This window comes from Arachis hypogaea, chromosome 11 (genome assembly GCF_003086295.3).
Source record: "Arachis hypogaea cultivar Tifrunner chromosome 11, arahy.Tifrunner.gnm2.J5K5, whole genome shotgun sequence".
Classification (NCBI taxonomy): Eukaryota; Viridiplantae; Streptophyta; class Magnoliopsida; order Fabales; family Fabaceae; genus Arachis; species Arachis hypogaea.
The window spans coordinates 3,322,698-3,339,042 of record NC_092046.1 but is presented as its reverse complement, the minus strand read 5'-3'; the positions used below and the strand labels follow the sequence as shown (position 1 = coordinate 3,339,042).

General features: G+C 28.5%; 1 protein-coding gene across 1 annotated transcript; it reads left to right on the top strand.

The window, feature by feature from the left end:
- The first annotated feature begins 12,493 nt into the window (after positions 1 to 12,493).
- LOC112723738 (uncharacterized) lies at positions 12,494 to 15,894 on the top strand. The gene is made up of 4 exons (XM_025775182.3): positions 12,494 to 12,664; positions 13,142 to 13,249; positions 14,507 to 14,677; positions 15,493 to 15,894. The coding sequence occupies exons 1-4, from the start codon at positions 12,581 to 12,583 to the stop codon at positions 15,586 to 15,588; spliced, it is 459 nt and encodes a 152-aa protein (XP_025630967.1). The 5' UTR covers positions 12,494 to 12,580; the 3' UTR covers positions 15,589 to 15,894.
- The last annotated feature ends 451 nt before the right edge of the window (positions 15,895 to 16,345 follow it).

Genomic DNA, 16,345 nt, shown 5'->3' with positions numbered 1-16,345 from the left:
CTTATTCTTAACATATATTTTTGAAATAAATTTAGATATAGTATATATTGTTATTTATTAAAATAAAAAATATTTTAAATATTTGATAATTAAAATAAAATATTAAAAATAATTAAAAAATTAATTTATATTTTAATATTAATAAAATATCAAAATATTATTACAATTTATTTAAAAAATATTTTATATTTTATATATATATGTGCCTTCATATCTTATAAAATTTTAAAATTCTTGTGTCGTATGTGTTCTGTGTCCGTATCGGTATTCGTATATCATAGGTTCTTAAAAAGCTTAGAATCGACGGAACGAATTCAATTAAGAATTGGTAACAGAATTTGATTGGAACTATTCGCATCCTCCTGGTTTCTAGGGAGTGTGTTAAGATTATTTTTATGGCTACTTTGTGATATTAATTAATTATAATACAATTAATTAATATGTCACTGGCTTGCTTGGTGCAACTGTGCAAGTATAATTATTAATTAACAACCATTGAACCTCTTGATGCTGATAATAGTTAATAATCAAGTAGTCATATCTTTCACTAATTTTAATTCATTTTTTTTGTTATAATTTTTGTCGTTACATAACTAAAAAGATGCCTACAAATTGGGTTATTTTGTCCCAAACCCAAAATTTGCTTTGGTCATTTCTTCAGTTAAACAATACGAAGAAAATGGGCCCTACAGGCCCATATAAACAGTTGAGATGATTAAAATGCTACTATTTAAGTTTAACCAAGTTGGGTTGATCTAGTAATTAGTTCAATAGTTCACTTAAGTAAGAGTTAGGAGTTCAAATCTTACCTTGTGTATGTAGCAGCTTAGTGGCCAGCGACAAACCCTTAAATAGAGTTCAGTATTGTAACGGATTAGTCCTTAACTTACTGTGGAAAATCAAAAAAATAAATAAATAAATAAAATGCTACAGTTTAACCATGACTGCTTGACAAAAAAAAAAAGACCGAAAAAATAAATAATTGAACTACTGAATCTAGTCCTTTTTTTGGTAGGATGAATTTAGTCTTCATTCAATGCCTGATTGTGTATTTAGTTTTCCTTTTAAGTTTTGGATAGTATCTCCTAATCCTATAGATCAATGACTACTTAGTCATGGATAGCTATTTTTTTTTTAAATCCTTCTAAATTCTAATACCCTCTTCTTCCCTCATAACAAAAAGCGTCTAGCCTAATAAACTATTTTGTCGAAAAAAGCCCAAATACATTAGGGTACTTTTTGATATACTTTTTCACCATTGCCATTTGCCAATACTTTGAGAATGTCCTCTTTAGTATTGGCTCATTAAAGTCGCTAGGCGAAGACGGTTACCCAGTTTTAGTTTACAAGAAAAAATGGGAGATAGTGCAACAATCCGTGTATGGCTTTATAGAGGAGCTTTGAAGGAATCCAACTACTATAAGAGAGATCAACATGGATGAACGCGCGAATCGAATTGGATTGATTATAGCTAAAGTTTTAATTTAATTCTTATTTAAATTATCGGATCAAATTCAATATCCATATTTTTTAAGTTTAGATTCGATTTGAATCGCATATTTATAAATCGAATCAGATATCGGATATATTCATAAAATATATAAATATTTTTAAATATTTATTTTTGTTCGTATGAGAAGGAAATAGATGTGTAAATTGGCTAATTAGAAAAGAATTGAACATTCATCCTAACTTTCATTTTATTGATCAACCTCCTAAAGGATTAAGATAGATGGTCCGTAATGTTAGAAAAACAAAAAAAAAACAGTTAGAATTTGTCTTATTTAATATTTATTAATTATTATAATAATTAATAAATACTAAATAAAATAAATTATAGTTATTTTTGATTAATTTTCTTTGGTTACTAAATATTCCCATAGATTGTAGCTGATGATTTGAGAGGGGTCACCTTATCCCAAAACATTGTTGAGTTGCAATCTTGGGCGTGAGCCTCGCTTTCTCACAAAAAAATCTGTGGAATTTAATTCTATTAATGTTATTTTAAGTTTTTAACATAGCTAATAAGTATTGAATGATTGTACTGGATTATCTTCACAAAACTTTACTTATTCAATGCTTTGTCAGAACAAATAAATAATAAATAAAATAAGAATAAAATTTATTCAAAAAATAAAATTTAAATTCTTTAATATTTGTTTAAACGGATAAGTGAATTGATCATTCGACCAATTTAATTTAGTCTAATTATTTTGTTTATTCTATTATTAACTAGTCTATTTTTCTTTCAAGTATCCAGACAACAATTTATTTATTTATTTCAAAAGAATACATATTTAATCATAAATGTTAAGTGTTTCGGTTTAACCCGATCGACCCATACACAATAGTGACCTGTGCGTTATTTTACCTCTCAATGAAGATTTGGATAGCTGACAGAAACTTTCAGGCAGACAAATTCAAGTCAGAGGGCCCATTCGAATACAATATATAAATGAGGAGGAATCTACCTCTTTCCAAAGGTACGCTACCTTTATCCTAATAAACCGCTATATATATCTTACAGACGCTTATTTTAGCATTGGAGTGTTCTTGCAAGTGACTCCATCCCACAGACCCACCAATAATCAAGACAACATCTCTCCGTAAAACTCACGTCCAAGTTCAGATACCACTTTCACTTAACCTGTTGCTCATAATCTGATGTCCATCCATTCCACCATTCTAGCGAGCAACCAAACATTAAGCAAAAGGATTATTTACAGCTTTTACACCAACGGTTACTATTAAAATAATGTAACTTAGCTTCATTCACAAAGTAAAGGCCTGTTTAATTTGTTACTCTACCTTGTTTGGCTTTTAAAAAATGTTTTCTGTTTTTATTTTTAATATTTTTATTTCAGAATTTTATTCAAAATGAAAATGGAAATACTAGAAACATTTTTCTTTCAAACTTTTTCACAAAATCTTAAAAATAAAAAATTTAAAAAATGAAAATACAAACTAAATAGACCTGAAAGCACTCGGTAATTATAATTACTTGGCATGACACAGTATTATTAATCACTACTGAATATTAATCAATTGTGCACATGAACTTAATTACTATAATAATATTATTATTACTATCAGATGTTAAGTTATTTATGCCCGTGAGTTACAAGAAGATGTGGTAGGTGTTTCTCGATGTTATCGATTATGCATATATAGACGAAAAAGAAAATATATTAATAATTTAGAGCGTACAATTAAATCTAACTAATTAATTTATTAGAGTACAACTATATATATTTGCATGAAACTTGGAATTCAAATTTCGAAGAGAAAATTTGTCTTGATCGAAAGAAATATTGTTTGGAATTCATAGGTTGTCACTTGTCACGGGCCATGATCATATATTATTAGGATCTGGATTTTGCACTCAACACATGGCTGGTCATGAGTGTTGGTATATACAACAAAATTAAACCAATAACGAACTACTAATAATTGAGAACCACATCATGTAGTTGTGATTTATCAAACTCAGAAGGGATATTAATTTTCCTGCCCATATATGATTTACTTGAATCTAACATAATTACCTTAGTTAGGAAGATAATGTTAGAAAATAAATGAAAGTGGCTGGTTCGGTTTAATCTCTACATTAATCGATAAAGAAGACAAACTGTTACGGATCTGGACCACAGATTCCAGACCCGGGACTGCACCCGACCTCGGCTTTCCGGGTCCGACCCGCACCTCGCTCAGAAGGTCCAAAAACCGGCCCTCCAAATCTCCTAACCAACTTTCGAATTCACTCGTCCATCTTATCTTAACCAGATAAAGATAAGATAAGATACTCATCACTACCTATAAATAGAGGACTAGAGTCCCTCCAGGTATTGATCAATTCCATACACCTTATACCTCCTAAATCCATTCTGACTTGAGCGTCGGAGTGTCTTTAAAGGTACCTCCCCCCATTGCTCCAGTCAAGCGACCTGGCTTCAGCCTCGATCCGCAGGTTCCCGATCCACCTCTCAAACCCGTACCAGAGACATCTCGTACACAAACAAATATAAAATATGTGATAATTTTATCCAAAACCAAAATCTTTAATGAGATATAATAAAGTGTTATATTTTGTCTATGAGAGGTAGAATATATATATCATAGTGTAATTCATCCTAATATATTTTTCATTTAGTTTCCTTCTAATGCAAGTTATTGTTTTAAAATCTCTTTCACTCTCTCTTTCTTCTCTGTTGTTACAGAAATCCATTCAGCTATTAGCCATCTTCTTATTATGTGCTTCTATATTTGTATGGGTGTTATTTACTTATTTATATATCTACAGTAATCTTAAGTCTTAACTCACAAGCCTAAGTTATTATTATTATCGGATGTAAAATTATTCATGTGTGGTTAAACTTTTCGGATTAAGAAATGATTCACCAAGGATATTGTTAAATTTTTAATGTCAAGTTTTTTTTTTATTGCTATGAATAATGGCTTGTATATGTAACTGTTTCCTTGTTCTAACTCAAATCGTATATTTTGCTTTTATTATTATTATTATTATTATTATTATTATTATTATTATTATTATTATTATTATTATTATTATTATTATTATTATTATCCACAGTTTAATTATAATGATTAATGATACTATTCTACAATTCGTTAATAATTTGTTTAGTTAAGTAATAATTTGGAGATATAATTATTAATGTACTTTTTTTTTTATAAGTATAAGTTTTTAAGAAAAATTTTATGGCATGATATTTCAAACTTTTATAACCTAAAGATCTAGAATTTGATTTTATTGACTCTAAAAAAATATTTTAGTATAAGACAATATATAAAAAGAAAAAGAAAATCTATTAAAAACATTTACGCAAACCTAAAACAATTTTTGTGTGAGAAGTATATATGTGCTGTTAAAAATATAATTATTTTTGTGTCTTGATTTCTATTAACTTAAGTTTTTAAGACAACAGATTTTATTTAACTTCGTAAAGAAAGAAACTAATAAAAACCTAAATATTGCCCTAATAACACAAATCTAGGGTTTTAGTTTCTGCTTATTTAATTAATTGTAAGTTGTTGATCCAACAATATTGTTTAACTGATAAGAAGCTTGACTGCAATAATTTGTAATCATTATAGATATTTTTCAGTTTCTTGTAAATTAATTATATTCATCATCATCATAGTGATCTACGGTTCTTTTGCATAGTTGGAACTACCGAACTAGTAGATTCCAATGCATGATCGAGACACGTGAATCAACAGGCATCATATTCATGCAACAACACCAACAATGTTCTATTTTGTTTTGTCACTTTGCAACTATCAATTCCCGGATTTCACATCTTACTCTAATTTCTTGTAATTTGTAAAAGCATTTTTTGTTGCAACATTAATATGCATTCATTTGTGTGGCGTTTCTTTTTCTTTCTATTTCGTAGTTTTTTATTTTTAATTTGTACATTGCATAACTAAAAGAAAATCGTAAAGAAAAAAGGTTGTAGTAGTTTTCGAGAACTACAAAACCGAAAGAAAAATGAAAACACCCACAAAAAAATCTATTGTTTAATTTGTAAATATTAATAAGCACATGATCTTTGGCTCAAGTTATAGCAGTAGTTCTACAGATTTTTTTTTTATCTAGATGCAAAAAAAAAAAATTGAAAAAAAAACTCAAGGGAAAATAGTTTTAATTTATATTGGCTAGCACTTTTAGTTAGTAGCCCAATAGTTTTAGGTGTTGTTTGGGCAAACTTATAAGAAAATATCTTTTTTTTTTAATTATCTTTTTTTAAAAGATCTTATAGAATCAACTTGGGTTGGTCGAGTTGTCAGTTCACTCGTCTGCTTAAGCAAGTGTCAGGAGTTCGAACCCCGTCTTGTGCATGCAGCAACTCATTGGCCAGCGGTAGACCCTTAAATAGAGCTCAGATCCGTGACGGATTAGTCATTAACCTGTCGGGTTGGGGAATACCATTTAAATAAACAAAAAAAAAGATCTTATAGAAAAGTAAAAGTAATTTTATGTTTAGATATCTCATGTAAAAAGATTTTCTTTTATTTATCAATTATGTTTGGATATAATAATATAAAATTATTTTTTTATTTATTTATTATGTAAAATACATATTTTGTTTAAAAACAAGATTTTTTAAAAAAGATGTAAATTGTAATTTCTTAAAAAAGATATTTTTTAAATTTTTTTAGTACTTTTATTTTTACTACTAAAAATTTATCAAACATGCTAAAAAAATAATAAAAAATATTTTTTATTAAAAAATATATTTTTTTTATCATCTTAATGACACCCAAACAAGTACTTAGTCTAACAGTTTAATATCATTCTTTTAAGCAACACTTTTAAATATTGTTAGTTAACTATTGGTCAAAAATAATAAATTATACTTGTAATGTAGCATTACTCAAAAATAATTTAATAATTTTACACCGCCATCATTTATTATTTTTTTAAAATAAAACTACACAAATTGCAGCGGTTTGCAATTGTCATAATTGGTTTTTCATACTTTCACAATAGATTGTGACAGTTTGCGATTGAATACTAAAAGCTCCCAAGTCCCAAATAGGATTTTAAGACACCAACATGTCTCGGGAAGTAGCAAAGGCGAGCAAAGGATTCAAATGTTCTCTCTAAAAAGGATCTTGGCATGTTCAACCATTTTCTTGGTCTAAAGTTACAAATACAAATCAAAGCAATCTGATTTTGACTCCATCTAAGTATGCTATGGAAGATTAAATTTAGCCTTCTCATTGGAAATTAGTGAGAAGAATCCTTTGATTAGTGAAAAAAATCCTTTGATTTGTCCATAGTATATATAATAAATAATGGTCTCATATTTATAAGGTGTACTGATTTTAGGATTGTTGACTATTGAACATATCAATTATGGAGTAAATTTGAATGATAGATAAAGTTTACACTCACGTACAGATAAAAAACGTACATAACATACATATAGAATAAGCATAAAAAAAAAAAAAAAAAACTCACAAAACATGATATTATTCTTTTTCTCTATCTCTACACATTCTCAATATACATAAGAATAAATGTTAACGTTGCAAGTGTGATGAGTAGTGTAAGAAATTAGTCTCACATTGAAAAAAATAAAAAAGAATGAGGAGTTTATAAGATGAGAAATCCATGAATTTACAACTTTAAGATTTTGAATTTGATGTGATGTCTTCACTCTCACGACAATTTATACTCTTGAGTTCTGTGTTCTCAAGAACCATCAAGAACTCTCTATATGGTTACTTGTTTCTCTATGTGTATGTGTATATCTATCTATATCATAGCTCTGAATACAAACATTTGGGACATCTCTAGAGACAAATCCAAATCCAATTTGACGCATCAACTACCAATTTCCCATCATCATCCCCAAGAAATACTTAGCTAAAAGTTAAAGATATTGTGCTTCGGAATGTCTATGGTACATTTTTGTCATTCTCTCTCATAATTAAGCTAATAAGACTAGTAGTATACCCTTTTTCGATGTACATTAATATAGATATGGATATATATAGATGGCATTGTGTCACACTTTAAACTTCAAAAAGTGTCTCCTATTATATTATATTACATTATATTATATTAGTTATCTAACCATTTTTTGAAAAAAAAAAAAAATAGTTACAGCAAGTTATATATAGCTAAGAGAGTAAGAGCCAAAAAGTCTAGCTTAGCTTGTTCATGATGCTAAGATCCAAATGGCCAACGAGTTTCCAAAAGTACAATAATATAAGATCTTGTAGATCACACACGGCACTCAGCAGTAGCATATGTATATTATTAAGATATATAGAAGTTTACCCAGCCACAGATTTTCATAAATTGTGTGGATAAGGAGCATAGTACTTTAGGCTAAATTAGTCTCATAATAAAAATTATTTAAGAGTAACATCCTAGATTAATTTTTAAATTTTTTTATTAAATATTTTAATATTGTGTAAAGAAATGTTGGAGGCATCCATAGAAGACAAATAAAGGTGCAAGATGTTTTTTACACTTTTGAGTTTTGAGTGGTACTAGTTGTTATTGGCACATTTTTATTTTTAATATTGGGTTAACAATTATATTTTTTTAAATTGTGATTTACTGTGGTATTTTTTTAAAATATGGAATGATTTAATTTACGAAGTATAAATCGGACCGTCTGATTTTTAAGAAGTACAGAAATCGGACCGTCCAATTTCTGTACTCGGATCGTCCGATTTGTGTTTAAAAAATTTTAAAAAAAGTATTTTTTAAACACAAATCGGTGGATCCGATTTGGGTACCCCAAATTTTTAAAATTGTTAAACACAAATCGGAGGGTCCGATATGTGTACCTCCCATAATTTTAAAAAACACAAAAATTATCATGTTAAGGTATAACACTCCTCCTACTTCCATATCGAAATTTTTTAGCCTGTTATTGGTTGTAAAATGTAAATATATGAAAGGAATAATATATAGTATAGTTGAAGAAATAGTGTGACAAATTAAAATTTAGTCTTTGTCAATACGTATAGTGTCTCAAATGGTGAATGAGATTCTCCTTGCCAGCTTCCAATTATGTTAACCCCACTGCCCAGCATCTCTTTCATCATCATCACGTTCCCATGCAGAACAAGAATGTTTGTATTCAGAAACATGTACTACTATTATATATTTCTTTCTTGTTTTATGACCCCACAATATACAAGCCTCCTCTCATTATTATTATTATTATTATTATTATTATTATTATTATTATTATTATGCATCCATGGCTTATCTAAATAGGACAAAGATTAAAACAGCTTGCAGATATTGTCTTTTTTCTGTATTATGGAATGTCTTTGTGACTGGGCAAAATTCTTTCCATGGATCTACTACATATATATATACTACTTAGCTTATAGTTTACATTCCAACCATGGTGTTTTTTTTTTTTTTCATAAATAAAACGTTTTTTTTTCTCACATGATATTCTTTATTTTTGTAGTTCAAAGATTAATTTATTGTAGATCTAATTTCAGTTTCATTTAAAGATTTATTACTGATTAATATATTAATATAATACACAAAATAAAATTTGAATTTTTGATATTTGTTTAAACGAAATCAGTAAATTTATCACTCAACTAATCTGAATTAATTAAAAAATGAGAAATATTATTCTCACAATTACAATAGACAAAACATTTAGGGTGAGCTTTTTTTTTTAGTAAACACTCAATCTGGTCCTTGTTTATTTTAAAATAGGACAAGGCAATTCCTGTCAAAAATAGATCCATTCCGTCCCTGTCTTTGTCTTCCATGAGTCATGGCGGCCCCTCCGCAATCTCTCTTCACCAAACTTAACGGAAGAGAGCTATGTGGCACTTAACATTGTTGATGTGAACGTTGAGTCTCCGTTAAGTACCTTGTTGGCGAATGAGCAATGGTCATGGGTCAATTTATCCCTCTATAAAAAATGGTAAGGGATTAATTTGTCCTCTTTTATTAACCAAAAAACTATGTTATTTGGGGATAATTCATCTCAATTGAGACCTCTCATTCCTATTCCAAAATCAAATAATTGAGACCTCATGACTCACCAAACCCATCGAATGGACTAACAACGTAACTATTACAACAAATTCAATAATTAGAGATTGTGTAATAATATCAGCAGAGACAATAGTTGTTGTAAGTTCAGGGACTATCATCAAAGCTTCTCTGATTTGTGTCTACTCCAAGTTTAAAGCTTCCAAAGTTTAGGCCACCTAAAAAAAATTGATATTGGATAACTTAGACTTTGCTAGCGTGGATATTAGCTATAAGACTTAAGCACATATATTTTGTTGTTTTAGTTATTTAATTATTTTGTTTACCAACGGAATTTTTTAGTAATTTCGCTAGTAAATTTGATGATTTTCAACAATTTTCTTGTAGTGTCATACAATTCTATTTGACTTGGAAGAGAAGTAAGAGGTTTCAACTGAGATGAATAATCACCCCAAATAATATACGTTTTGGTTTAGTGTAATACGTGAAACGAAGTCATGTTTGGTGGATAAAAAGGGACAAATAATCCCTGATTATTGTTGTTGAGTTAAGAATTTATCTAACTTAATTGATGATAATAACATTATTTTTATTGGGTTAACTACCCAATTAGTTTTGATTATGTTTGATTAGTGTTGCAGGTCAAAGAAATATTGTTGCAACAGCCCAATAGGATGAAAATTAAACCAGAAACATAGTGGGCTATAAAGCACTAAAAGCCCAAAGTTGTTAAGCAAAGAAATCACTTAGACTGAATAAGAAGAAAGCCAACCCAAGTCCGAGTTGCTCACCCAAGTTGATCTCTCTAAGTTGGTATGCTCTAAAGCCAACATTCATTTTTCTTTCGGTCAGTCTCAGAGAAAACAGAGAGAGAGCTTCGTTCTTTACTCATTTCATCAAAGAAGAAAGAAAGAGAAAGCTTAATCAAAGAAAGCAAAGGTCTAATCACCCAAATCAAACCTGTCTAAGCTAAGTCTGAAGTTAAAGATGATTTATTTCCATTTGCATGCAATTTACTTTCTTCACTCCTTCTTCAACTCTCTACTACTCAAATTTGGGATAAATGGAGAAAGTGATTTCTGATAATCACTGCTGTGAATTAAAGGCCAAAATTGTTTCTTGGGGACAAAGTTGTAGCTCAAAGATTTATATCTGGGTTTACCATTGAACAACTTTTTCATTGCTTCTCTGAGGCTTTCGATCAAGCAAAAATGCTCAATTTCAAAGTTCCTAATTTAGGGATTAATTGAAAATGGTAAAATGGTAAGTTGGTAGCACACACCTCGAGGAGTTGACTCTGAGAAAAGCAGTTCAGAAACTTGGAAAGAGATACAAAAAAAAGATGTTCATTCTTTGAAAAGCAAGGAGAAAGAACAAGAGTTAGAGTTTTCATTGAGAGCTTCCTGAGAAGGTTCAACGTTTTGGACAGTGCTATCTAAAGAAAGAAACATTCCGCCAAAATGAAGAACTTGATTAGTGTTTGCTCAACCCAGTTTAACTCATAGTAACAGAGGCTGTTGAAGCATCAATCTCCTTCATGTTTTACAGATTATAATTTCATTTTCAATGTATATCTTTCTGTAATTTCTTGAGAGGTAAAAGGCTAAAAGAGAGAGTATAAGAAAAAGCCAAAGAATGACAAAAGGCTGAGTGATACACTTGAGTGAAAAGTCTAGAGTTATTTTAGATTTCTTTAGGTGGTTTCTTGTGTCTTGTATCTTGTACCAGTGAGGTACCCCTTTTTTAGTTGGGTAAGCACTAAGAGTGAAGAGTTAGTTATTAGCATAGCCAAGTCAAGTTAGGTTAGAACTTGAGAGGAAAAGGATTGTGTCAATCCTATCGAATTGGTATATATAATATTTTAATTATAGTGTTATTCCACCACTGTTGTGGTGGAAACTGGATGTAGGTTGCATTGCACAAGGCAACTGAACTAGGATACATGATGGTGTCAGCTTTTTTCTTTCCTTCTCTGTTCTATTTTCTGATATTCATGAGACAAAACAAAATTGTCTTATAAACTTTTCGCTGCTGAGTTCAAGTAGATTCAGACTGAAAGTTTGTAATTAAAGTGTTATTTCATTAAAGTAAAAGAATACCATAGATTCAACCCCCTTCTCTAAGCTTTCTACAACTTTCAATTGTCTATAAGAGAGACAAATCAACCCCTGATCATTGCCTATAAGGAGACAAATCAATCTCTGACCATTTCTCATTCGCCAACATATCATTTAACAGTGACTTAGCATTCACATCAACAATATTAAGTGTTACAATAGCCTCTTTTATTATATTTGGTGAGAGGCGATGACGGAAGGATCACGCCATGACTCACGAAAGACACAGATAAAAATTGAAATGGGTCTATGTTTTCGACAAAAATCACTTTGTCTTATTTTAAAACAAACAGAAATCGAATTGAGTGTTTTTTCTTTTCAAAAAAACAAATATGCTTCTTAATATTTAAATTTATCTTATTATTCTTACAATGATAATTGAACCACACAACTTAATTACCACTCATGGTATAGAAAAAAGTTATAGCAATTTATGCAATCAAAATTACGTACGCTTTTGATGCATAAAATTAAAATTACTCCCTTCTTTTCGTTTCTTTTCTTTTCTTTCTTTTCCCCCTATTTTGGATGATTCAATTCCAAAAAATTACTTTGTGCCCCATGAAAATATGAATCTGCGTATATATGTCGTCAAACTAGCTGGGTCTTTAAGATCAGCTTGTCAAGATTATTGGAATTATTGGTTCAGTAGTGATGAGAAGTGACAAATGAATATACAACACGAGGGGAGAAAATAAAATAAAATAAAATAAAATAAAAGAGAAAACAAGATTGTCTTGAAGTTATAATTCATTCATAACATTTAATTTGATTCACATATATAATATATTATATTATTGTAACATTCCAAAACTTCATCACATGTATGTGTGCTCAACAAGATTCTGTTTCTTCATATATATCCTCTTTATAAACAATCAAATATTGTTCACCTTTCTTTGTGCATATCTCTAGATAGATACATACATAGAGAGAGAAAGAGAGAGATATGGTCTCCAAGGTTCAAAATCAAAAGACAAGATCCATGTTCAACAACCTTCAATTACTTCATTCTATCACACACTTTCAAAGGGTGATTCATTCATTATTTTTAAACATCTCTTTAATTTTATTCCATGTTTATTGCGCTAGCATTTTTCCTTCATTCACTTTATATAATTAATCTTTCACATTTTCAAAATGTCAATTTGATCTATTATTCAGTGATTAATGATCATCATTTTTTTTTTATAGAGACCAGAATCTATTTTTATTATAGTCTTGTTAGGAGCAATTCTTTCCACTTGATATGCTCAAATTTGAATATGATATATATAACTCACTTGATCTTATAAATATTATTTGCGTTTTGGGATCAATAAGAGTCGACAAAAATTGAACTCTAAATTTTTTTAATTATAAAATTCTAATATTATATCATAATATAAAATTATTTTTTTCAAAATAAAATTAAGCCGACAAGTAGATTTTATCTATACATATATATTTTGGAGATCATATGGAAATAGCAAATATGAATATGATGAAATATGTTTTCCTCTTTATGCAGAGGCAGAAGACACTAGTGTTATTGGATGCTTCAGAATACATAAAATTTTTAAAGCAAAGGCTTGAAGAAGAATGGAAGCAACTAGTAGCAGCCGCAACGATGCCTATGGTATATACTTTCTATTTTAATCAAAATAAATGTCACCATTTGAATTTAAATAAATGAATACATTAAAAAATATATATTTAGATATAAATTATGTTGAATTATATCAATATTTTTATTTAGAAATGAGATTAAGCAAATTTAACTCGATCCAAAAATTAGTTCATGTGGTAGAATGATGTTTTATATTATTTATAAATTCTTTAAAGAGTTTATTTTTGAGAGATGTGAGACTTATAATATATATCCTTCACATTTAAGAATGATCATGTGAAGTGTAAACATTTAGACTGCGTTTGTTTTTTAGAACAGGATAAGACAAGACATTAAGAGCAAGATATAAAGGATATAAACACAGAATTTAGTATTCTTGTATTTTGTTTGATGATAAAATAGAACAAATTATGAAAATTTAATTTATTCTTTTTTTTCATTCAAAAAATTTGAGAAAAAAATATAATAATAAAAAATATAATTATAAAAAATTAATAAAAATAATGAAAGAAAAAATAAAAAATAAATTGTCATTTGTTAGTATTTCTGTGTTTTTCTGTTAGAATGGACATAAAATATACTAATTCAGTGTCTCAAGACATAATGTCTCTGTTCATGTCTTATCTGTCAAATACGATTTTGTGTTTCAGTGTTCATGTTTTAGTGTTCTATCCCTTAAAATAAACGCAGCCCTATAGATAGATGACTTAATTATTTTAAAACAAAGGAATAACAGTATGATTCATAATATAAATTATAATTTATTAATCATAAGATGTTGTTTATACTTTTTGTTTATTGTTGAAAATAAATAATCATCCATCTAGACTTTGGACAGATTGATAACATTAAAAAAATTAATATAGGACTTTGTTAAGTAGATAATAATTTTTGTGAATAATGTGAATAATGTGTTTTAAAATTGGCCTAATAAAATAAAAACACACTACACTCCTAAATTATCCACCTATCTAAATCTTAATATTAGGATAACTATCCACACACCTAGTAAATTGAACATCCGATATATCCATTGTTTACATTATTTAGTATTTTCATTATCTACCTATACTTTTCCATCAATATATTATATTGAAGCAAAAAGTTGCATTACGATACATTAATGTTTAGAGGTATTAACTTGTATAAAGAGCAATTTATTCATACATAAACTGGTCATTATTAATTAATAAGACATAAGGCAATGTTGTGTAAATATTTTTGTGCTTGTTGCTAAATGCTAATTATTTTGATTAATTATTACAGCTAAAAGTTGAAGCGCAAGAGGAGAAATTTATGATAAAGGTTGTGAGTGAAAGGAGTTGCAAAGGTTTATTGGTTTTCATACTTGAAGCCTTTGAAGAGCTTGGTCTTGATGTGCTCCAAGCTAGGGTTTCCTGTGCTCAAAACTTCTCTCTAGAAGCAATTGGAATCAAAGTAATGATATATATACCTCTCTTACATATACATTTATCATAATATATGAAGAGAAAAAAAAAAGAATAAGGAAAAAAAGTATTATTATATGTATTTAAAAAATACAATCCTACTATATGCTCATAAAAAATCAATCACCAAATCAATTATTCGTATATTATACAGATATATAATAGTCGAATTTTTTATATACAAATAATATTTTAAAAAAAAATATTTATGATTTTAGATACATTTAAACATTTTGGGTTGATTATTAACATTAAATATGATGTTAAAATTAATTAATTAAAATAATTGATAATTGATAATTACTTACCCTCGATTCATTATTACTTACAGAATTGAAATACATACAATTACTAACATATAGTTCTTCAATTTTCCTAAAGACGTATTCACATTTAACTAATTAAATATCCGCTCATAATATTTGATTCAACAAATACTAAAAGATATGTGTATTATCGTTATTTATCATTATACGATAGTACATACATAAATATGAATAATAAAAGAAAAGAAAAAATTTAAATAATGAGTTTAATTTTGATACACTGAGAGTGTAAAGTGTTTTGCAGAGTCGTATAATCACATCCGTTCTTTTGGATGACTATTTACACAGTTAATATGAAAGTTAATTATGTAATTAGATACACGTGTAAAACTATTTTATACTAACAGTACATCAAAATCAAACTCTTGAATAATATCCCTTTTAATTTATTTATGCTCGTGTTTATTACTTGTAACCTTTTTGAATGGAGACAAAGAGAAAAACACTGACAAAATGAATTATTTTGTGAATGTCCCAGGATAAGAATGGTACATGCCATTTGGATGCACAAGTAATTCAAAAAGTAGTGTCCCAAGCTATTCAAAATTGGAGTGAAGTCACACACCAACAATGATCCCTGCTTGTACCACTTTGTTTCGTCCTCTCAAATTCGTTCAGATGTTTACCTTTCTGAATTATTTTGGTATATTATTATTGCAAGAAAATTGCCAGTTTTCCTTAATTAGATATAATTAGATATAGTCTCTCCGATCCCTTGACTTAATGGGATTAGAGAGATTATGTAAGTTATTTCCTCTAAAATGTATGTGAAGAATGTTCTAGATTTCTAGTGTATGTTATATATAAAAGGTATTGACAAATAAAATTAACTATATATATATATAAAAGAGTCCTGAAGACCTTGATGAAGGTTAATGAACCACAAACTTAATTAAGAACAAAGCTATAGCAGAAGAGCTGAGTCTAAGAAATGAAAATAGAAAGGGAAAGTATAAGGAGACAATGGAATATTTGTACAATGTGTACAATGGAGGTTTAAGGAGTATTAGAGATATAACCATTAGTGTTACCTTTTTTGATCAGCTCGGATGGTTATTCTAAATAGTATGGGAGATGTTCATTTTGTAACTCATATAACCCATTGTACACATTGTACAAATAAGCCATTGTCTCCCTAGCGGAACTAAGAAAGAAAACATTGCTTGAGTAATAGGTAAATTGTTATTGAATTCAAAGAGTAATACAATTGATACAAAGCACTGCACTATGAGCTACTATATAGTATGGGAAAAATTTCAAGTGCACCGAGGAACATTGGTGTTCTAATTATTTTAACCGTTGATTTTAATTAATATATATTATATATATTT

Excerpts from the sequence above, each read along its gene's own strand:
- LOC112723738 (XM_025775182.3), top strand. The coding sequence starts at position 12,581 with ATGGTCTCCAAGGTTCAAAATCAAAAGACAAGATCCATGTTCAACAAC. Across the intron at positions 12,665-13,141 it reads CTATCACACACTTTCAAAGG|AGGCAGAAGACACTAGTGTT; the intron begins GTGATTCATTCA and ends CTCTTTATGCAG. Across the intron at positions 13,250-14,506 it reads CAGCCGCAACGATGCCTATG|CTAAAAGTTGAAGCGCAAGA; the intron begins GTATATACTTTC and ends TAATTATTACAG.